The sequence below is a fragment of the Neltuma alba genome, unplaced genomic scaffold, assembly GCF_004799145.2.
Source record: "Neltuma alba isolate B1F8T4 unplaced genomic scaffold, ASM479914v2 tig00004926_pilon, whole genome shotgun sequence".
NCBI classification, from domain to species: Eukaryota; Viridiplantae; Streptophyta; class Magnoliopsida; order Fabales; family Fabaceae; genus Neltuma; species Neltuma alba.
The window spans coordinates 21,840-46,385 of NW_021633911.1; the positions used below are offsets into that span (position 1 = coordinate 21,840).

The 24,546-nt window shown below is 37.2% G+C and overlaps 3 protein-coding genes across 4 annotated transcripts; all 3 read left to right on the top strand.

Annotated features, from left to right (window-relative positions):
• The first annotated feature begins 3,752 nt into the window (after positions 1 to 3,752).
• LOC114746170 (serine/threonine protein phosphatase 2A 57 kDa regulatory subunit B' beta isoform) lies at positions 3,753 to 8,456 on the top strand. 2 transcript variants are annotated; one of them, XR_003740252.1, is made up of 3 exons: positions 3,753 to 5,432; positions 7,002 to 7,461; positions 7,768 to 7,849. XR_003740252.1 is itself a non-coding variant. In XM_028934360.1 (2 exons), exons 1-2 carry the CDS (start codon positions 4,293 to 4,295, stop codon positions 8,086 to 8,088), a joined length of 1,461 nt encoding a protein of 486 aa, XP_028790193.1. In that variant the 5' UTR covers positions 3,762 to 4,292; the 3' UTR covers positions 8,089 to 8,456. The 2 variants fall into 2 exon arrangements, 1 of the variants encoding a protein (XP_028790193.1); XM_028934360.1 differs by lacking the exon at positions 7,002 to 7,461 and having other exon boundaries at positions 3,762 to 5,432; positions 7,768 to 8,456.
• A 4,445-nt stretch (positions 8,457 to 12,901) lies between these two features.
• On the top strand, positions 12,902 to 15,043 carry LOC114746171 (alpha carbonic anhydrase 7-like). The gene is made up of 7 exons (XM_028934361.1): positions 12,902 to 13,182; positions 13,263 to 13,480; positions 13,596 to 13,702; positions 13,884 to 13,992; positions 14,105 to 14,269; positions 14,534 to 14,587; positions 14,724 to 15,043. Exons 1-7 carry the CDS (start codon positions 13,092 to 13,094, stop codon positions 14,808 to 14,810), a joined length of 831 nt encoding a protein of 276 aa, XP_028790194.1. The 5' UTR covers positions 12,902 to 13,091; the 3' UTR covers positions 14,811 to 15,043.
• Positions 15,044 to 21,771: 6,728 nt separating this feature from the next.
• Positions 21,772 to 22,951, top strand: LOC114746172 (zinc finger protein ZAT5-like). The gene has a single exon (XM_028934362.1). The coding sequence runs from the start codon at positions 22,022 to 22,024 to the stop codon at positions 22,817 to 22,819; it is 798 nt and encodes a 265-aa protein (XP_028790195.1). The 5' UTR covers positions 21,772 to 22,021; the 3' UTR covers positions 22,820 to 22,951.
• Positions 22,952 to 24,546: the final 1,595 nt, after the last annotated feature.

Genomic DNA, 24,546 nt, shown 5'->3' on the forward strand with positions numbered 1-24,546 from the left:
ATAAAACCAAGCTATTTAAAGGCTTGCATTTTGGCAAGCTTTGGCAACAGATGATCAGGTTTTTGAAAATTAGGTAGATTCTAATCCTCACGCTATGCTTAGATTTTACAAACCACTTGATAAGTGTAGGACTCATTTGTCGGTTCTGTGAATTTCTCGTTATTTACTCTTGTTCAGTGAACGGCTTAATTTTAGACGAGCCATTAGCAATTAAGGACCATTATCTAAAATAACCACAGAGAACCTTCATCGGCTCCTGCGACCTTTTTATGAGACGATAAATGAAGAAGCAAGCAAATATTGAAAAAGGTAATTAGGTTTAGTTAGGGGGGAAAAAACTGGAAAGTTGCGGAATAACAATATATATATTTTTTTAAAAAAAAATGGGAGCTCTGTTTATGTGAACCCAAAAGACTGACAAATATTTAGAGAGTTATGGGAATCAAAATACTGACGCTGAGATCATGAGTTTATAATTATAATTAGAGACATGATTGAAAGGAGAACTTTAATGTCATCAAGCTAAAAGGTCACTGAGGTGATAACGAGTAATTCTAGTGAAAAGACACCGTGAAAGTGTGGAGGCATGTTATTTTGTGAATGAGGTTGTTTGGTGGTGCAGGCGAGAGACGTTGCTTCTTGTAATTCTATTGATGGATGGTTTCCAGAGAGCGATCGGCTTGTGGGCGGTGATCACCATTTGCCCAAATGCCTCCCCACAACACATTTCTGTTCAATTCGACTTCACTGACAACAGCGGAGTGCAGCTTCAAGTCAAAAACAGCACGAGCGTGGCCCGAATTAAGTGAAAGCGAAAGAAGGGCGCAATCTGGAATTGACGCCCATTTCATCACAACACCACATGCGGCATCCGTTAAGTGGAAGGTGCGTGGGGACTATATCACTACCGGCTTCTAAATTAGAGGAGAAATTGAATAAGGAAGCAGTATGTACTGCCCTGGCCTCCCATGCTTGTGTTTGTGGATTCAAAAAGGTGATTCAAACGAAGCATGGGATTGTGTGGGGCTCTCTGGTCCAACGCACTACCGTGGATGGATATGCCTCGTTTCATTTCAATGCTTCTCTCCAAATCGCAATATTTCCCATCCAATTATCATTTCACGACGTGTTTGGTCACCCTGACGCACCTCCCCTCTTCCCATTTTTGCATTTCTACGCTAACAATCCTTCCGTTCCTAATCATTACTGCCCTCTTAATCTAACCGCTAAATCTTCTGTCTTGTTCTCTCTGGTATTTTAACGTCACTGGATAAACGATAGAAAGGCACAGAATTTATCACTGGGAACAAAGTCAATTTTCGTTTCTTTACCCGCATTGATTGATAAGACAAGGGACGATATCAAGCGATATGGACTATGGAGTGAAGCAAGCAAGCAACACGGCTGGACCTGGGCCCCCACTTCAATTATAGACCAACCTCTGCGAGACACTAGTATATGGATTCAAGCCCATCTGTTTTCTTAACCATTCAATGAGACGGAAATATAATTTCCGTTGGGCTACTTTACCAAGACCCACTACTTCTACCTAGAGAACAAGCGAGGAAACTTTTCCACTTCCACCAACCAAAACCAAACAAAAAAACAAAAAAAAGCGCGAAAACGTCTTCACACACACACACACACACATTTATATACTTGTACAGTATAATAATGGGGGAACTTAATAATGCGATCTTGGGGAATCTAACGGCATCACCTGAAATAGTTATACTGTTCCAGTTACGATTTCTGTTGGAAAGAAGATCGATAAAATTATTATATTATTCATTATTTCCCCCTCGCAGTTAAAATTCTTAAAATTACAACTCATCCTCCGCATGCAGAAGTGACCTTGATTTTCTGACGCACCCACTCCGCTTTTGTTGTACTCTCTCCGTTTTTTATTATAAAAGACAAATAACTAAATTACGTTGATAAAAAAACAGTTAAAATTAGTTGAGGATAATTAATGTTTAAAAAGTATAATGTTTTTTCTAACAATATGTCCATTAATAAGGAGAGAGTATGAGAGAGAACAATTAAATTATTAAAAGAAAGAGAAGTGGAAGGGGGAGAGAGTATGTTGGAGAAAAATAAATAGGGATAAAATAAGAAATTAATACAAAGAAATAGAAACAACTTTTAAGTGTCTCTTATATATGAAAACATGCTATAAACATGAAATGTCTCTTAAAATAAAAGACTGAAGGAGTAGATATTTGGAGGTCCAAATCGGATGGGACAGAACGTGTGTGGCGGTGAGCAAAAAAGTCAAAGGCTTATCAACAATGTTTCATCAGTTCAAGGGAAAACAATTTTAACGTATCTATATTTTTTTAAAATTGTTAATGTATTTTTAATTAAATTTTTAGTTTTGTTCTATTAACATTATTAACCTTTACATAGAGAATAAAAAATACTAATAAAATAAAATTACAAAAACTGATATAATTAAAAAAATAGAATTGAATTATTTAATTAAAAAAATATAGATACTAAATTAAAAATTGATAAAAAAATATAAGTAGCTTTAATATTTCTCCCATTAGTTTCTCATCATTGTCACTTGACTCCCTTCCTCGTGGACACCCTTTCATCCAATATATCCAACCACGCACCACCGGTCAAACACCACCACCATTATCATTATTATTATTACTACTAGTACTATTATTACTACTATTATTATCAAAACAATTTACCTGCCAAAACAACTAGAGATGATTTGCACTTTTATCTACAGAGTTTAATAATATATATACGCACACATACAGTGGGGAACATAATGTAATAATTATTATTTGATATGATATCGATTTAAAGATAAGGTGAGTGCATTTTTTTGCTTGGTAAATTTTTTTTAAAAAGAGAATGAATGGCATGAGAACCAAAAGACTAAAGTCACGTTACTTTTTAAAAGGTGATGATGAGAGAGTAAAAAGGAGAAATTGTCATTATCATTTTCCCAAAGACATATTTCATACTCATCTGACTCTTATTTTTTAATGTAAACGAATTTTATATTTAAGACAAGATGAATAAATAATTTCCTGCATTAGGCGGTTATAAAAACAATCAAAGTGACACCACTTACACCAATCTTAGACATATTCACAGGATAATTAACAACATGCGGTAAAAAAAAAAAAAGAGATTGGATTGGGGTAATTAATGTAGGAAGATCTCATTTCATAGTTTGCGGCAACAAAATAAAGGTTTGTTTGGTATGAAAAAAATGTTGATGAGCCCGACTTAAAAAATAAAAAAAAAGAGCTTAAAAACTTCAAGTTAATTTGCTTACTCTTTTATCTTATATATTTTTTATTAAAATTTTATGATCCTATTTTTTAATTTTTAAATTAAATTTATTAAAATTTTCATTCTCCTTCTTTTCCTTCCAATTTTCTCATACGAAGGTAAGAGGCAAATTATTTTTGGCCGGCAAAAAATAAGGGACAACAAAAATGTGGCAGTTAGAGCTGAGGACGAGGAAGGAGCGAGAGACGATCCTGGTCCTGGATCCTGACACAACACTGTTACCAAATCCATCAGGTGAACCGTGAACCTGTTACTTTCACTTGCCACGTGGGACCATCTCATTCCTCCTCCTTCACTAATGAGCCACGTAGCCACACACCCGCTCCCCTGGCTCTCTTCGTGCTTTTCCCTCTCTTCCCCTCGGTTTTTTCCCTTAAAGGATTTTCGTAATTTTAGTTATTTTATGGTGAGTAGGAGAAAGACGGGGAAATGATAAATAAACTGGAAAAAATGAAAAGATAAACCGATTTGCCATAAAAAACAAAGCGAGTTTGCAAATTGTAATGGATAATCACTATCCCTCGTCATATTTACCTCTCTAATTCTCTATCTTCCTTAATTATCTCCCCACTGTCGTCACTTTCAATCTCTCCCCCTCTGTATCTGCCACCTATTCCATCTTCAGCGGGCTGATCGCCGGAACGCATCTCCGACCGATTGTCTGGCCAGCATTCTGGTGATGCGACATGGCCTTTTCGCCGACTTGATCCGTTATTTGCCAATTTCGGAGCGCTTTGGAACGTCCCCATAAATTTCCTCGGTTCCACCTCCCACTTCCAGATTCGCGGGCCTTTGTGTCTTGATGCGAAAATTGGGGGAAGAAAATAATTTGTGGATTGGGAACGTAGCATGGTCATCCTTCCCTTTGTTTGATGTCTTCGCTGTACTCCCTCGGAATCCAATCACGGGCTTCATTCTGAATATCTTCATGAGCTTGAGAATATAGGGTTAGGGTTTGTTGCATTTCGAAAATGTTTAAGAAAATCATGAAGGGCGGGGGCAAAAAGCCCGCCAAGTCCGATCCCAACGACGTATCGCTCTATGGAAACGCCCCAGCTGGGAACCGCAATGCGGTGCCCACCAATGTGGGCGCCAACAAGGTTGGTACAGGCGCATCAGGCCTTACTTTAGGCGGGCCTCCGCCATCAGGTGCTATGGAACCCCTTCCATCGTTCCGTGATGTGCCCGTTTCGGAGAGGCAGAATTTGTTCCTTCGGAAGTTGCAGATTTGCTGTTACGTCTTGGATTTCCTGGACACCTTGAAGTCAGTTCGAGAGAAGGAAATTAAGCGGCAGGCGCTAATGGATTTGGTTGACTTTATACAATCTGGGTCAGGGAAGATTACAGAAAATTGTCAGGAAGAAATGATTAGAATGATATCGGTAAATATATTCCGGTGCTTGCCTCCGGCTTCACATGAAAATACGGGACAAGAGGTTAACGACCCGGAAGAGGAGGAACCATGCTTGGAACCGGCATGGCCCCATCTGCAGCTTGTGTACGAGCTGCTACTGAGATATGTGGTGTCGTCGGATACCGATACCAAGGTTGCCAAGCGATACATTGATCATTCTTTTGTGTTGAAATTACTTGATTTGTTCGACTCTGAGGATCCTCGGGAGCGAGAATATTTGAAAACCATCCTACATCGTATATACGGAAAATTCATGGTTCACCGACCCTTTATTAGGAAGGCAATTAATAACATTTTTTACCGCTTTATTTACGAGACTGAGAGGCACAGCGGTATTGCGGAGCTTCTTGAGATTCTCGGCAGTATAATCAATGGGTTTGCACTGCCAATGAAAGAGGAGCACAAGTTGTTTCTTGTTCGAGCCCTTATTCCTCTACACAAACCTAAGCCCGTTGCAATTTATCATCAGCAGTTGTCATACTGTATCACTCAGTTTGTTGAAAAGGATTACAAGCTGGCAGATACAGTTATTAGGGGTTTATTAAAGTATTGGCCGCTGACCAATTGCCAGAAGGAAGTTCTCTTCCTTGGAGAACTGGAGGAAGTGCTGGAAGCTACACAGGGTGCAGAATTTCAACGCTGCATGGTGCCCCTTTTCAGACAGATTGCCCGTTGTCTCACCAGTTCTCACTTTCAGGTTTGTGGTAAATCATATTTTATAATGGTATTGATTCGGATTAATGGCAATGACTCTTAATTATGATGCTGCTTGAACTGCTTCTTTTTATGTGTTTTGCAAAATCTTGCTTGTTTATTTTTTGTTTTTTTTTAATGCTATGCATCTATCAAGGATGTTTGGTTTGATAGGAAAAGCGATAGCTGCCTTATGATGCTGGTATACATTGAAGAGCAACATTCATGATGTCTATTGAACGTTGAACTTGTATGCATACAGGCTATACAAAATTCCACGTGAATATTCTCTTTTGCAGCTACCTATGCACTTAGTATTACTTTATTGAAGTTACAGACGTTACTTGTCTTACAATTTCTAGATTACCTCCCTGCCATGATAAAGAAACAAAAATATGGTTGATGACTTAGGGTATTGAATTGTCATTTTAGTTTTATGGTTAAAAACTGCTGAAGGAAGTTGTTGGCTACCAAGATCTTCTGTGAATTTAATCAATCCTCAGAGGGGTGTACCGAACAGAATATTTAAGATGGCAATAAATCAGGAACTGAATGGTAATGGAGTTAATGTCCATAACAAGACAACTCTATGGACAAGAAGAAGTTGACTGTTAAATTTATTAATCCTTCCTGACAAGGGTGCACTTTACATGGTAAGCATGAGACTTGATCCACGGTTTATTGGGACTTTAGGCTCTCCAACCTCAGAAACTAGCGTTTGGGGTAGGGCTCTTTCAAAGGTTCCTCCAAAGTCCAAACTGCTTCGAATATGAAGGTTCATGAGATGCCTAACCAAGTCAATTCTCCATAGACCACCCCCCACCAAAAAAAAAACCAAAAACCACAAAAAAAAAGGCCCTCTCTGGGGCTTGACTGTGTGGGATTTACTACTACATTTTAAATACATGTACGGTAATGAGCCAAATCACAGGCATTATCTACTTTTATTCCCATAAAGAATATGAGATTTCAAGGGGGTGAGGGACACTCACGTGACTTGGGGCGAGAGGTTATCTGCTTTTGGGTTAAGAGCTGGTTTTGATTTCGTGTGTGTGTTTTGCCTTTCTTGCTTGATTTTGTTGATATTGTCTCTGCAAACAACTTAATTGATTTCCTTGCAGAAATTTATTGGTCTTAATTGTAGATCGTCTTGTCATCATTTTACATTTTGCTTTTTTCTCCGGATGAAGAGCCACTCTTTTGCTCTAATTGGATTATATGGTTCTAAAATAGTATTTTTTAAGTATATGCTTCTGTTTTGTTGGGTAGTTCTAATCTGAAAAGTTGTCCGCATTCTTGCTGTTGTTCAACGAAGAATTTCATTGAGGCTCCAACGTTGTTGAACCTCACACCACAGTTATGTAACTGAAGGAGTGCACCAGAACGAGACTACCACACTTGCAGATTGCCAGCCAATCCCTAACAAAATAGGGTGCTTTTTTTTTTTTGTGACTGAAACTTTAGTGTTTTCAAATTGATTAGATCACTTATTTGCTTGAGGGGTAAAAATCTTAGCCAAATAAGCACTGAATTGCATCAACTGGAAACCTGATAGTTATGATGGATTTTGCAGATAGTGAATTCCACCTGGAAATGAATTTCTGTAATACCAGAATTTAAATGCTGGGTAAGCAGAATATACTTTATAACACCAAATCAGGGTACAGAACCAGAATCCTAAAGAAACTATTCTGGGCTCTCTAATTTTTCCTGGAGCCAGCATTTGACGGGCACAGGTCTCTCAAACTGTCGAACTTGACCTTTCCTTTGGGTAGTAGGTAGTACAATGCTAATCGTTTCTTAAATCAGGAGGAAGCATGTTCAACTTCGATAACCGAATTGAGACATTGCAGAATGGCACAGGCCTCTCAAACTGCCAACTCCTCCCTGTTTTCAGCTTCACCAAATCTGGGGTCTGATAATGAATTTTTCAGGAGCTATAGCACATTATTAGGTCTTGATCTTAAACTCAACCAAAAGAAAATGGCGTGAAAATGAGTGATGGTTTTCCGCTTGGTTTGGAGATTGTCGAGGTGATTTTATTTAATCGATGTACATATCGTTCCCTTACCAATATGGTTTTATCACTGTAAGTTGGAAGACCTCCCATAGAATAGGATTTACTTCGGGTATTATTCTGTGAGAATGTGACTTATTTATCTGTGTCAATTTACTGGTCAAGTTATGGTAATCAGAATATTGGTCAATCTATTTAATTTTTTTTGGTCGTCCAACTATTTGAAGTTAGAACTGAACCATTTGATTGGGTATTGACAGATATAGAAATATTTCTGAATGTTCTCCTTAGGAATATTTGCTAAGCCCCACTTGTGATGCAGGTTGCAGAACGGACCCTTTTTTTATGGAATAATGAGCACATTGTTAGCTTGATAGCCCAAAACCGGGCTGTGATATTCCCGATAATATATGAAGCATTGGAGAAAAATATTCAGAGTCATTGGAACCAGGCGGTTCATGGGTTGACTGTGAACGTACGGAAAATGTTCACCGAAATGGATGCCGAATTGTTTGAAGAGTGCCAGAGGCAATATGCAGAGAAAGAGGCGAAGACCAAATCAGTGGAAGAGCAGAGAGAATTGAATTGGAAGAGACTGACTGATGCGGCTGCAGGGAGAGGGAATCAAATGGTTACAGCCTAGTCTGACCTTGCCTCATCACCTTCACAACTGGGAGTGACTGGATATACGAAACGAGTTAGGAAGTAACTTTGCTCCTCTTCATTTCAGTTGGTACGATTGTTTATTAATTTCCTCCTTTCCCTCTTTGCGCGCCCCCCCTCTAGGAGAAAACAAAAAAAAAAAAAAAACCTTTTTTTGGTCTCTCTTCTGCTTCTTCGCTCTCATTTTATCTCGTTCCGATGATTAACCATTTGGAAAAGAGCCGCGGTAAATGTAACTTAAATGCATTGCAGGTTGATAGCAGTGCCTTCAGATTAAGAACCTTCTGTGAAATACTTTCTTGTATTTTTTCCCCTACAGAGAGAAATATGGAATTTTTTTTCCTTTCATATTTCTGGGCACAGAATTCGAACCTTGTTCTTTGTATCTTAGCATAAGACTGGGCTTTTTCCCCGCCTAAGGTATTTTGCATCAAGGCATGGTGGTTTGTGGGGGTGTTGGGCTGAAACTTACTTTCACCAGAATGGCATATGAGCACGAGCAATGAGCATAAAAGGGAGGAATATTTTTCCCTTCCAAATTTTGGGCACTTCACTTGTGTGACTAATTTTTTCAGGCAAGAAGCGATGCCCGGTTGTTTGTTCCTATGGAAGCTGGCTGCTCGTTACAGTCTTACAGACAATTGCCACGCTCCGTCATGATGTAAAATAGACAGTGTAATTTATTTGATCCCAGATAGCATCACGCGAGTTAATGGAGAACGAAGCACCTGATGCCGATCTACATGCGCGCGAGGCGCTGATGGCATTATTTCTAGCCGACAAAACTAAAATAATTCAAGTGCTGGGGCAACATGCCGAAATTCTAAACAAAAATAGAGGCCCAAAATTTGTCACTTTGATTTTCACCTATCAATAGTAAAGAAATACAATATTCAACTTCAAAGGCTTCCTGCATTTGCTAAAGTTTGTATTGACATTGATAGACTGGATAGCCTCTAAAGAAGACGATGTGGAGGAATTTAACTCCGAATATAATATTTACAGTTGTGGCAGTGGGAACAGGCAGAACATGCATAAATCACCAGAGACAGAAAAAGACTAGTACAGAGCAATATACAAAATTGATAGTACCATAAACCTTGCGATCGAGAAGTCTAAGGCGATTGTTGGGCAGGTTGATAATGGCCCTTGTTCCAGTCGTCTCTGGGAATACGATGGTGATTAGTTATATCCTCATTTTCATCACTGTTGACGCTTTCTCGGCTTATTTCCTTTCCTGCTGATGCTGATTCTGATTCTGATTCGCCTTCTTTCCTCATTATCATCATTCTCTTGTTCATTCCCCAACCAAACTCCCCCATCGTCACCAGCAGAATCGCCACTGTGACCAACTTGACCTTCGCTTCCATGGTTTAATTTTCAAGCTTTAACGATGATGTCCAAAACAGGATTTACCGTTAACTCTATTTATATAGGTGTTAATGCTTAGAAATATCTCGAGTCTAAATCTGCCCTTATCATTGAGATCACATTGTTAGGTGGATTAGCGGGTACCTGTTATTCATTTTGTTAGTGCCTCTTCATTTATCTCCCCTCTCCTTCGATGATCTGGGTACTGCTGGAGCTAACTTTACCAAATGCTATCGACCTTTTTAACCTCCAATACTGGCGCCTACTTGATATTTAGTTAATTAAATATCATGATAAAAAGAACATTCTGATATTTTCCCTGTCTTTTGATGACAGAACAGAACCATGATCCCACTCTGATGCTATGCCGCGCAGGTGACTTCATTCCTTGCTCCTTCTACGTGTCTTCCCTGCAGGAATCTCTGTAAAAGCAGGACATCATCTACCAAATTATCGACAACATAAGCAATTATATGTCTGGTAAACTGGTTATGGGGAAACGACATAAAAGGTATTTAACGAAAAAAGATGGTTTTGATGCCTAAAGCCGCAAACTACAGTATATATTGTAGTTACTTCTGGTATCATATATTAAAACAAAACGGAGAGGCAATCTCCAACTGACAAACACTCATATCTGGTATCTACCGTCCACCTTATGATATTTTTCTGCTTTCGAAAAAGAATTACGGTTCAGGTTTACTGGGACAGTGGTAGTTACGAACAACTAGAGCATGACACCTGTACTAAGAAAATGCGAGGCATGATGATGGTTCTAATGATACATATAGTCCATATACCCCTCACCATGATTCGCGATCGGAACTGACAGCTACATAGTATTTTATGTTGGATTTTGGATGCTTCGAGAAAGCGAGTGGGGTTCCACCAACTTGGTCTTTTTGGGACCTAGATATCTTGAAAATCATGCAAATCGAAAATGGAGCCAGCTCATTAGAATGCTCAGAGAAATACGGAACGACTTTATGAATATGAACCGATCGACTCTATTTTATACAGTGATTTACTTTGGACGCGTTAAAACGGCCAATGTTGAAAATCGTGTTGAACATTGGATAATTTTACGATTAAAAGAAGGGTTAAGGTGCATCCAGCACTCTCAAGTATTTTGCCATGTGCATCCAGTGGCCTGAAATAATTTATGGTATAATTTTGCCCTTAAAATAATTAAAATGGTGCACTGGTATCCCATGCTAACAGATCTGTTAGTTTGACTGTTAAATTGATGAGTCAGCACAAGTTTGACCAAAATAATCTGACGTGGCATGTCTAATAAGCAGGTGAAGTGGAATTTTTTGGGGGTTAAGGTGCATCCAGCACCCCCAAATATTTTTCCAGATGCACCCAGTGGCCTAAAGTAATTAAAATGGTGCACCGGTATCCTATGCTAACAGATCTGTTACTTTGACTGTGAAATTGATGAGTCAGCACAAGTTTGACCAAAATAATTTGACGTGACATGTTTAATAAGCAGGTGAAGTGGAATTTTTTTCGTCTGCCACTTCTTTGTTTTCTCTGTTTAGTAAATGCTCTCTTCGACTCTTGGAATTTTTTTCAGAGTAAGAAATTTTTTCAGAGATACTCTTCTGGTCCTATTTATAGGATAGAAAGAGAAAATATTTTTTGGTTCTATTTATAAGGCACTGAGAGAAATTTTTTGTATGAATGTACAAATTTACCCCTCATTTATTATTGTATTGACTTTGTTTACATGAGATATAATATATATTAAATAGGGATAAAGTTAAAAAGTTATTAAAATTTAAATGAGAGTTAATGAAATTTAAGATTTTCCTTGGTCTGTGTAAAACATGCTGGAAGTACTTTATAAATAGGATCAAAGGAGTAATATTCAGACAAAACAATGGAATTAACAAGAAAAGTCATGTCACCTGCTTATTAGACATACCAGGTCAGATTATTTTGGTCAAACTTGTTCTGACTCATCAATTTCACAGTCAAAGTAACAAATCTGTTAGCATAGGATACCGGTGCACCATTTTAATTACTTTGAGGGCAAAATTGCACTATAAATTACTTTAGGTCACTAGGTGCACCTGGAAAAATACTTGGGGGTGCTGAATGCACCTTAACCCTAAAAAAATTCCACGTCACCTCCTTATTAGACATGCCACGTCAGATTATTTTGGTCAAACTTGTGCTGACTCATCAATTTAACGGTCAAACTAACAGATCTGTTAGCATGGGATACTGGTGCACCATTTTAATTACTTTGAGGGTAAAATTACACTATAAATTACTTCAGGCCACTGGGTGCACCTGACAAAATACTTATGGGTGTTGGGTGCACCTTAACCCTTAAAAGAAACTGCCCTTACCAGACCCCTATAAGAAAATATAAACGGACGGGAACAAATTTCCATGCATGTTCCTCCTTTTTTTGATTCCTAAATTGTTGCGTGAAGTATTATATTCGATCCGCATGGAACAGATGTTTGGTCTAATTAAAAATTATTTTGCGGTTGTTAATGCAAAACTTTCTGGAATGCAGGGTGAGTTGAATTCAAAGTTTGGGGGCCATTTGGCAAACAATAAAAAAAATTTAAAAAAATACTTTTTAATATATTAAAACAAACTCTTTCACATATTTATTTTTCATAAAATAACTTTTAAAACTATAATTTGTTTTTTTACCTAAACATCCTCTGAGAACTTAGTTACCCATATCACGCGGTAAGGGGTTGGTGGGAGGATCCTTTGTGAATGGATGCGTCTCTCGCTGCCTAGGCATTATCACTCCAAAAAAAGAAAAAAAAGTGGGTAGACTTGAGCATTCGGTAAACAATTTAAAAAATTCATCAAAAGAAAAGATCAAAATAAACATAATTTAAATCCTTGAAGCCATAAATATGCTTATCGAATTCGGATATAATTTAAATCCTTGAAGCCATAAGTATGCTTATCGAATTCGGGTAAGCAAGCTCATTATTTCTTTTCGACTCTTTTTCAAATTGCCGGGCAACAACGGTGGGAAATATTGTCCCGCCTTTTTTATTTTTGGGGGATCGAGTTCACTGATTTAGTACAGTATATCAATCCTTTTTATATAAGACACTTTAAAATCCTTATTATAAGCATCAGAGGGCGCATTTATTACAGTTTTTAATGTTATTTTTAAAAAATATTTGTTTCTATTTTTCTCGTCATTTAGTTCCATTTTAAATTTAAATACACAGGTAAAGTTTTTTTTTTTTCAAACAGTTAATAAATTAACAGCATCTCGAGTTAAAAAGCAGGGAGTAATAACAACGCGAGTAAAGCTTAGGAATAAAATACTAAAAACCGACAGGCTGGCTGGCTGTCTGTGCATATTCTATGTTGGACTGAGATGTCCCTTTGTCGTCATCATCAGCTGAAGAGACCCAAATTTAATTCAAATCGATCACACACCATCGCTTAATTAGTATTTGAGATTCAGAACAAGCAAAAGGTTCTCACTTGGGAAGCAAGTCTATCTCTCTCCCCTTCCAGATCCTGCTTCCATCTCTATATATACAACCCGGGATCATCCATCCTCTTTCAACTTCAACTTGATTCCTATAGTTTCTAGTATTTTGCTCGAAATTAAACATGAAGCCCCAGAGCAACCTCACAGTTCTTATCTTAGTCCTCCTGGTCATCATTTCGGTACACTCAACACTGAGTAGAGCCCAGGAAGTTGGTATGCAGAATATTTCGCCGTTTGGGTTTCTCCGACTTGTTTCTTGTAATTATTAAGTGTGAATGATCTGTGTTGTGCAGAGGATGAGAGAGAGTTCGATTACGTCAAGGGAAGCGAGAAGGGACCCCAACACTGGGGGGACCTTAAAGAGGAATGGGCAGCTTGTAAGCATGGAGATTTGCAGTCTCCTATTGACCTGTCGACTCGCAGAGTGAGAGTTATCCCAAAGTTTGGCTTCATCAAAACCACATACAAGACTCAGAATGCTACGCTCAAGAACAGAGGCCACGATATTCAGGTACCTACCCAATTTATCTTACTAGCTCTTTTTCCTCTAAATCTGTTTGGCTTTCATGTCGCCATAGGGGAAAGTTGATATATATATATATATGTATATGTATATATGTGTGCAGGTGAAATGGGAAGGAGATGCAGGCTCAATACGCATCAATGGCTCTGATTACTTTCTGCATCAAGCCCACTGGCACTCGCCTTCCGAGCATACTATCAACGGCCGGAGGTCTCTCTCTTGTCTTGTTCTCTTCCATTTCTTTTTTATTCTATACGCTAAGCTCGTTTTCCTAGGAGAGCGTTGAGAATTTCTGTATATTAAAGTTGACAAGCAACAGTAATATTGTGAAAGAGAGTCAGACCAAGGGACAAGCTCAAATTGTTTATTGCAATATATGATGTTGTTGTAGGTATGACCTGGAGCTTCACATGGTTCACAGCAGCTCATCAAACCCAGAAAAGGTGGTGGTTGTTGGACTTCTGTACAAGATTGGTTGCGCCGATCCGTTTCTGTCCAAGGTAACTCGCTCTTGTATGTTTACCGGAGGCAGTCAAAAGGCAGTTTTAAATATGTTTCTATGTTGTGGTTCTGCGGGGGTTCAATAAAAGGAATTTGTTGGTTATGTGATAGTTGGAGAAATACTTAAAGGAAATGGTGGACGAAATAGAAGAAGAGGGAATAGGAAAGATTCACCCTTTGGAAATAAGGACGAGGGGCAGAAACTACTATACATATATGGGCTCCCTCACTGTCCCTCCCTGCACTGAAGGTGTCCTTTGGATCATCGACCATAAGGTATATCCCATCTTTTAATCTTCCTCGCTCAAAACCTCAAAAAATAACATTTGTATTACGAGTTTAATTTGTTTTCATAGATGATTAGTAATACAATAATGAAGACTATTGAATTCAGAGATGATTACTTTAAAGCTGTAACAATAATGATTTTTTATTAGTGGAAAGTAAGAGCAGATTATGTATTCAAAATAAGAGAAGAATACAATAGATGCATTATAATCTGATCAAACGCGTACCATATTTGAATTTAAACGTGGTCAGGTAAGAACAGTTTCGAGGGAGCAAGTGAAGTTGCTGAAGGAGGCGGTTCACGATGTAAGTGTTATAAGTACATCTTATGAAAAAATAATTGCTGCATTATTGAAGTACTATGTATATATGTCGGTTTCTAATTTGTGTGTGTGTGTCTCACTAACAAATTAATGTGTTTTGATTGAATGAATAATGGCAGCACGCAGAGAACAACGCCAGACCTTTGCAGCCTCATAACGATCGACAAATAACACTTCATGTGCCGATCAAGAAACCTCGTTATTAACTGCCCTTGCTATAATTTTAATTTTAATTTGTTTATGCTGTAAATCATATATGAATAAGTATTAATTAATTCATTAGCTATATCATGCTAATGATGGCTCATATGATGTGATATGATGCCATTCCTTCTTTTTTTCTTTATACTGTATGAGGGGTTTGTTTATGTTCGGCCGAACTCACCACCTTTATACTAAATTTTTACAATAATGAAATAAACATTCACTTTATATAGTATTTATAATCAGTAATTAATTGTCCATGTGTCAGTTGTCTCGCGTTTGTGTTGCTTTCCCATGTTAGCATACCCCCGCTGTATCTTATGTGATAAATAGTGGATGCTGAAGCCTGAAGCCACGAAATAATTAACATTTTTAGCTCTTTGTTAATCAAATTAAACCTCGGAGGAAAACATTCATATGGTGCCTTGCTCCCTCTCTTGTTTTTCGAAGTCTTTAGGCATGGGAAAATATATAAATTTTAATTAACTAATTAATTTATAGTATTCACGAAAATTTATTCATAATGCAGCTTGCTAGAGAAATAAAGCGTGGGGTGTGACCATTTTTAAGAAAAGGGCAAATGCTGTATATTTATTTCTGAATAAGCCGTTAAAAATTGCAGGTCAGATGCGTATGTGTGTGTATTTATATATATTTATAGTATTTTCTCAGAAAGGACGCACCGAATTCAAGTCGGTTTACTTGGTCAAAACAATAAATATGAACTGGATACCATTTGTAAATTGTAATATTATCATTGGATTCCAGTTCTTTCACTTCCCAAAGTCAATTGTCTTCTTTTATCTTGTTGCCTTAGATAAGATCTTATGATATAAGATCTTACTTAATTTTTATTTTGATCCTAAATATAAAACACTAATCTACTTTGTCTCTCATATTTATACATTTTTTCTTAAGATAATCCTTCCAATAATAGTAATTTTAGCCAATATACTTGATCAGTAAGAATATTTTATGAAAGACAACACCTATTTATTACAAATAACTAACTTAACTTATTTTTTAAATCTACTCAAATTAATCAACTAATTCTTATATGAGAGATACTATCATGATACCCCTTAATCCCTTAACGCGAAACAGAGTTATTATATATTTAAAGAAAGTTTGTTTTCCACAATGCCGGCTAAATTAAATAGTTCAACAAGCGAGGCAGGGTCAGTATTCCAAGGCTTATCAAATCAAGATCAAGTTCAATCGGGAGATGTTAAGGAAGAAATTAATTTAATTTGCGAGTCCAACAAATTAACAAAATATACATTGGTATAAAATTGGGAGCCGTGTTCACAAAATTGGAAAATGGATTGCAATATCTTCAACTTCGACGTCGCATTTCAAGTCTCTGAAAATTAGCGTGAAACGGAAAATCAGAAGTAAATTAGAGTTTTGATATGTGGCTGTGGAAAAAAAAAAATTCATCTGAAGCTCAAAAGGTCTGCGGGCAAATTAAACCTGGTCGATCAAGGAGAATCGAAATTTTAATTATCTTCATAAACTTGTTTAAAAAGAGGTCACTTGTCACACTTTTCGAAGGACGAAGGTCAGGGCACGGAAAGATAAACATGAACATATTGTAAAAACTAGTGCTTCCAGTACTTAATACGAGAACGAGTTGATTAATTTGAGTAGATTAATAAAAATTAGTTATGTTATTTTTCTTAAAATATTCTTATTAATCATGTGTATTAGCTATATAACTACCATTTGATGACACTTCTAACATGTGCTACTAGCCAACTACTATAAAGGCTACCTTAAAAATAAATAAATATAAAAGACAAAATAGATTAGTATCTTATATTTAGAATCAAATTAAATGTCAAAATAGTTTTTGTATTAAAGATAAGAGGTGGTATTTTGATTGCTTTCTTTAGATCGGACGCACGAAATGAGCCTCAATATTAGTTCAAAGATTTAGCCAGAATTTGAAAACTCTTCAGGCTATAGGCTATAGCTCATTAATTTGTTTGTTATTATTTTGGTCTTTAGATCGATATTTTTTAATTTTAATTTAGTTTAGTATTATATTAATGTACGCGTACTTCTATATGAAAAAATTGTTGTTTCATATGCTAAGGTTGTTACGTAACTTGTCATCTTCATTTTCCTTTTCTTAACCAAACCTCGACCCCATTAATTTTATTTCATTTTTTTTTTAAGGGAGAGAGCGAGAATAATGGAGCGTTTGTTAATTAGCGTCAACTCTCAATTATCATTATCACTACAATTTGCCCTTCTTTTTTCAATGAATTTGCATATTTCCCATTAAGAATAAGTGAATGAAATGATCAAGTCAAAATAATTATGGAATGTACTTATTATGATTCCAAATCTGCTTCTTAATTAATACAACATCGTCATTATCAATTTTTGTTGTTTAATTACGCAACCCATCATTTTTTATTGTTCACTTGATGACTAGTTGCTTTATGGCGTGGTATCGCAACCTACTTTCTCTGCGACTAATACGAAAATCATGTTCAAACTAGGACCTGATCAAGCCAATAATTAATGTATATTTTTTCCGGAAAAAACATGAAATTGGCTTATTCATTTCATAAAAAAAATTCATCTCATACAGTTTTTGATGAACTTAAACGAAAATTTTTATTTTATTACCAGATTTAATTTTGAACAACACGCGCACTTGCATATTAAAATTTCACTCATCGTCACAATTCACGACTCTTATAAAAGGTGAGATAAGGCATGAGTACAGGTCAACGATTTAAACTAATTATATGATTAAGGAAATATCCAAATACAATTGACGTATACTTTTTATTAAAAACTAATACTACCTCAATCCTTAATAGAAGACTTTGTTTGATTTTTATTTTAATTCTAAATATAAGACTCTAATCTATTTTGTCTTTCATATTTATACATTTTTTTCGAAGATAGTCCTTCTAACAATAATAATTCTAGCCAATACACTTGATCAGTAAGGATATTTTAGGAAAGATAACACATATTTATTACAAATAACTAACTTAATTTCTTTTTTTAATTTGTTTAAATTGATTAACTAGCTCTTATAAATAGGATCCGAGGTAGTACTTCTATAGTTCAAAATGATTAAAAAGTCAAACAACATAGGACAGCCCGAGCATTTTTCTCCCGCACACGATAATTTTGTACGTGCAGTTGACTTTCATTTCATGACCATCTTAATAGTAGCACGTCACATGAAAGGGAATTTGCTGAGATAATTATTTTTTTTATAAAAAAATCTTCACGCCTAAAACGCCACTTATACGATGCTTAATTTGATTGAGATTGTCTTATGAATTATTAATCAGTCTAATTTGACACGAAACTCATACGCATTGTAATCAGATGGTGACGGTTTCGATGGCACGAGCAGAGCCAATTGAGGAACGTATTTAAAAGAATTATATAAATAAATAAATAAATTGATCTTATGGACTACGGCGAAATTAAACCGAGTATGCTACGTTTTTTTTTTTTTGGGGGGGGGGGGGAGATCGAGCAAGCTTTTGTTTTCATTTAGGAAGTGTTTAGTTAACCATGATTTGAAGAATAATTTCTGAAAAATACATTATTGAAAAAATAGATTCTGTAAAAAAGTTATTCTGATAAAGTGAGAGTGTTTAGATAGTTGTTATTATTAGAAACATTTTTTATATGTGCAAATTACTAAAAAAGATATAAGTTAATATGATAATTACATAAAAAATAGATTTTATAATATATCTTAATTTGAAAGAATAAAATTGTTAATAATATATTTTTTACCACCATAATTAATAATATATAAGATAATGTAATTAATAAATAATTAATATGTGTATATCTATTTATAAAATATAAGATTAAATAAGTTTATAAAAAAATAATTGATGAATGTTAAAGTTATATTATTGTTGAGATCTACTCTGACAGGTACTTTGACAGTCTCTAATTTGAGCTAAAAACAGAATGGATTCACTTCTTCTGAAACCATAATTTTGAACCTAAAACAATGGTTTTGGCTCAAACCATAGTTTTTTTAGAATTGTCCCTATTTAGCAGTCTCTTTCTCCAAACTATGATTTGGGTGGAGAGACACCCAAACAGGCCCTTAATGTGTTTTGTACGTACTATAAAATTTGTGTTATTGGACTATTGGTTTTCTGATCTCCCAAACGCCGCAAGTGACCGTTGGAGACGCCATCCTTAAAGTCTAAAACTAAGGGGGAAAAGGACAAGAATGACATATTTTATCACATTCATACATACCAGCCATCAATCAATGTTCAGCTAACTATATACATATCCAGGTAAAAAAAAAACTAACTATATACATATATAATCAGGGTATAATATTAGTTAATGCTTTGACTTTTGGGGAGTGCATCTGTATCTGTATCTGTATCAATATCAAATACGGTTGGATTAGATTATCACCAGCCAGGGCTGACTTCATCCCGATCGACGACCTTTTCTTCATTAATTTTGAAGAAAAAAAGAGTGGGGGAGGAGGCCTCAAAGCTGTATCTCTCATGGAGAGCAAGCCTTAAGAGAGAAGTCGCTTTTGTGTTTTCGGATGATACCACCACTAAAGGGGAGCAAGCTAAGGAAAATCGTTAATTTCCTCAAAAGAAATGTTAGCAGCAAATGGAAGTTCTTTTATCTGATTCAAATTCTGATCATTTGGGACGGGAGTGGCTTGAGGGCTACCAAACCGCGTTACTGTGAGGCTTGCGTTATGTCAAAGTTGCTTATTAATTTGTTTGGATTCTTCTCAATCGCCTTTTCTATTTGTTTTGCTATTTCCCTTTGTCTAAAATTATGAAACTACTCTGAGCATCAATAAATTAAATTTGCCATCATTAAAAGAAAAAAACATAAAAATTGCCACTGTATGTCATGTTCCCTGGCTTCTCACCATGGGAATATTAATCGGGCTATAGGAAAAAGGGCACGTTTGGGCCGCTTCTCACTTTTAATCGGGCTCACTCGAGTCTAAAATCTGGGCCCACACCACCCAACCTACGCTCGAATTTTTTTTTCCTCACGCTCTTCCGTCTTGTTGCATTAAGTGGGCAGATTAATTGGTGGAGGGAGGGGATTCGATCCCCATCACGTCGTATGGGGAGACATCCTAAAATAAAATAGAGGTGTCTAGATTAATGTTTGAGGGTATAATATAAGTTCGTTCTGCCCAATATTAGTATCATCTAGAAGGAGTCATTCAAGTACCCTGTTCTTGACTTGAGTTGAGTTCGGACCCTGTCTAAAATTTTTGTATAAAAAAAAAAAAATTAGTGGGATGCTAGGAGCACACTCAACTTTTTATAGCCATGTATTTGCCACTCCAATAGACAACTTGTTCATAACAATGGACTTCGCGGTATGCATGGCTGTATATCATATGTACGAGGAAAGGATCGTGGCTGTTATATATATGGCTTCTCGTCTAGCCCCTGCATTACCATTAATTAAATTTACACATGGATCAACACAAACTCAAGTACTGGTATTATACAATAGTCTCCAAGAGTTCACTTTTTTTTTTTTTTTCGCCAAACCATCAATTAAGACGCGTGCCGGATCGCTATCAATGGAGAGTGTCGCGTACGATGAGTAGTAAATAAAGAGCATGAGACAGCGTCGCATATTTATTTGATACTGTAAAGTTAAAAGCAGTGATATTTGGTAGAATATCACAAAATGAGGCATCTATTTGATATGCAGGTAGCTGCTCTCGTCTTGTCAAAGCGTAAGCACCATTAACTGATTGATTGATGTTTATAATGATCGGGAGACATGAGAAGGTGGAGGGGCAGTGTGGGCAATGGATGTATCATGGGCACGATGAATAAAGTGGTCAAAATATTGTACTCAGGAAAGCCCAAGCTTTAAGGTCATGCGTAGATATGGAGAATTATATGATATGCTTTGCTTAATCAGAACCCACAAAGCAAGTGATGAACCACAAGAGGCGGCGCTGATCCATGTTGGCGTACCAACGTTAACGCCATTCACCATTCCTTGCGTACGCCAAGAATCTCTCTCCTCCTCTAACCCATATTGATATATATTACACTGCCAAAACCCTTACCTCCACACAAACACATACACACTATATATGTTACTTGGCTTTTAGGGGACCGACTACTTCCATGCCGGGGATGCTCTGATCGACTTGTTTATTCTTTTTCTCTTAAGAAGTGAAAAAAGTCATTTCAATCACTCAGTTAGTGCATATTCCTCGAAGTAACTGCATCGCCTTAATTTGTATACGGAACTATGGAAGTTACAAAATCAAATGAAGTAGTGGACCGCGAAAATGAACAGCAAGTGTGTGGGTGAGTATATGAGCAGAAGTTGAATGGTAGGCGGGAAAACCCGGCCAAAAGACGCAGTATAATGCTAGCCAGACAATACTTGTAACGGACGCCAAATGATTATTGGGAGGTAAAGACTGAGATATGTGAAGGAAATAGATTGATTGGGGTGGAATTGACGTCGTGATTATTGCCCACACTGAGGCAGTGACTATAATAAAACAGTGGGTTGGGTCAACTCCACATGAATTCCGTCCCCCGATTAAGCGCCTGTGTCTGTGTGCGTCGTGCACCATTCCGCCATCTCAATTCAATAATATGCATGCCTCTTTTCTTTTCTTTTTTTTTTTTTGGCCAAAAGATAAATCGGAGATCGAGGGGTAGCATTGGACGGATGGATGAAAGAGAGGTAAGTTATTTAAAAAGGAATGACGAGAGAAGAGAAAGAGACACAATAAGGGAAGGTGAATAAAAGGCAAATATTAAAAAGGGAAGGGGGAAAGTGGGGGGAAAATTTGTGGTTCGAGGCTTGCGTTCCAATCCTCCAGAGAGAGGAATCGTTGAGAAAAAGCAATGGGTTTGCTTCAAAGCCAACCGAATCTCACTCCTTTCCTCGCCCTTCTCATGCTACTTCCTCCTTCATTTCTCTCTCCTTCCTTTGCTGCACAATTCATAATAGTATTCCTATATATAGCCTTCTCAGGTTGGGAACTCAGCCCTGGCAGATTCAACCCTTCACCCTTTTGCCCTCTCTACTTCTATCCAATCCTTCTCACGCCGCCAACATCCCCATATCTCTATGTTCATTTATATTCGTTAGCTCCCACAAACTCAACTCCCTTCAACATCTCTCATCTCTCTTCATTATTAGGGTTCAGTGCTGACTTGACTCGTTAATCATGGAGGATATCATTCAAGAGGAAGTTATGGTGGCGTGCAAGGATCAGGCACAAATCATGAAGGGCAAGCGTACCAAGCGTCAAAGGGCACCATCCCCACTAAGGCTAGCCATAGCCATGCCTTGCGCAACAGCCAGCAGCAATGAGATCTGTTCCGGCGGGTCCGACGTCGCAAACACGTCCTCATCTGAATTGAGGGACAGCACGCCGTCAACGACGATGCAGACGGAGGAAGAGGAGGACATGGCCAATTGTTTGATTCTTTTGGCTCAAGGCAAATTCTCGCACCCCGTGGGTGTGCCCAAGGATGGGGCACACCTTTACCAGTGCAAGACTTGTGACCGAGGCTTCCCTTCATTCCGAGCGCTTGGAGGACACAGAGCCAGACACAAGAAGACGAAGCCCAACCCGGAAGACAGTAACCATGTTGGTTGCGACGATTACTGTACCGGCACTGCTCTCTCCTTGCAATTATCAAGTAGCAAGGTTTCTTCGTATAACGGTAACAAATCATCGTCCAAAGTTCATGAATGTTCCATTTGTGGGGCTGAGTTCTCTTCCGGGCAAGCCTTGGGGGGTCACATGAGAAGGCATAGAACCTTGGTGAACGCTTCAGCAACTACCACTATCACCAGCAGCCCCGAGGTCCGGAAACCCAGAAACGTCTTCAAGTTGGACTTGAATCTTCCTGCGCCTGATGAAGATCATGATCATCGCGCTGAATCCAAGTTTCCCTTTCACTCCAAAGACTCTGTCCTCGTCTTCTCGGCGTCTCCTTTGGTGGATTGTCCTTACTGATCAAGTATTGTGGATTTATTAACCTCGCCGAGAAACAAACTTGATTTCTTTCTCTTTTCGCTCAGGTTAATGTGTATCAGATTAATGCCCATTCTTTGATAATTGCCTTCCAATATTCTTTTAATATTGTTCCATTGATTCGCCTTTAATACCCAATCAAAATTGGATTGGATTCACAACCTCTTCATTTGTTTTCACGAGCAAGTAATTATGAAAGAGAAAGAGAAAACAAAAGTTGAGGGGTATCAAAGGAAAAGAAAACACAGTAATCCTATGCTACGGGTTCGCCACCGCCCACCAACAAAACCTCAAACCCAAAGTACGTAGTGGATTACATCATTTGGGATATCTTCTTTCGTTTTCGAGCGCGACGAGTCCCGCTGATCGCAAAAAATGGCACCACGATATAAAATAGTTGTACTGGACAAAAAAAAAGGAGGTACTTTGGACGAGTATTTTTTTTTTCACCTGACTTTTGGACGATTATATTAGATACTATATCATGTGATTTTACAATATAATTCTCCCGTCCTTATTAATATACAATATATATAATTGTTGAGTTAATTTAGGTCTTAAATATAAGATCTATTCAGTTTTTCTAAATTAATCTTATTAATACTTTTTTAACCATAATCAAATAGGAAAGGGAGTGAGGATACCAAAGAAAATGATTATGGTATTTAGAAAAAATATATCATATCTCTTATAATTAACTTACTTAACTAATTTTTCTAATTTAATCAAATTAGTTAAATAAGTCTTATATTAAAAATCAGATGAATAGTATTTTGAATATTAACTTGTCAGCACTTCAATTCAAGTGATGGAGTTTGCATTTTTTAGAAGTAAAATGATGCACCTAGACAATCATTACAAAGTTAAATAGACCTATGACCAGTAATTTATTTGATATACAGGATAAATATAAGCTCTTGAAAAATATTTTTTTTCATCTTATAGAAAATTAGAGGAATAGTCATCCACGCAGCTTATGATTTATTATGGATTATATGCGTGGATGGTATTTTATATTGATGAGCTGCATCATTCACTCCAGACTGGGCGAGAGTCACCCACAGGCCACAGCTTATTTGGGTGGAAGACGAACCTATAGTGTTATTTGTTCCAACATAAACATATGTAGTCAAATTACGTGGGACACGTTTCTCCACAAGCATCGCTTAGTCAACGTTTTGACCTAGAATACTAAAAGGAAAAATGTGGGATTATGGTGATTTCGACCCCACATCTGGTCCTTACAAGATAAATCACACGCACAAAAGGACCGGTCCGAACTTGGAACTAACGAAGAATAGGGGTCAGGTCAACTGTGTGTGTAGTGGAAGGTTGTCGGCAACAAAAGATGGTGAGATTTCGAGATTGCCAGTGAAGATGAAAGAGGTTGAATATATGATTGTCCTTTCGATAGAAAAAATAAAGGGAAGAATATATGATGGTGCTGTATATGTTTTACACGGTGGGTGGAATAAAAGTGGCTGGGAAGCTTTAATTTCCAGCAACGTACTAATTATTTGCGTGCTTCCTTTTGACTCCATTTCTAACCACTCAGCAATCGAACCCTTCTAACTTCTAAAGGATAATGCTTCTCCTCTTCCCTTTATAACTTACTTTCGTCTTTTCTTTTTAGGAATACAAATAACGACGCGAGTTTGTGGTCACGGTGAGGCTAAGTTTTTTTTTCCTGTGGATATCCTTTGATTGAA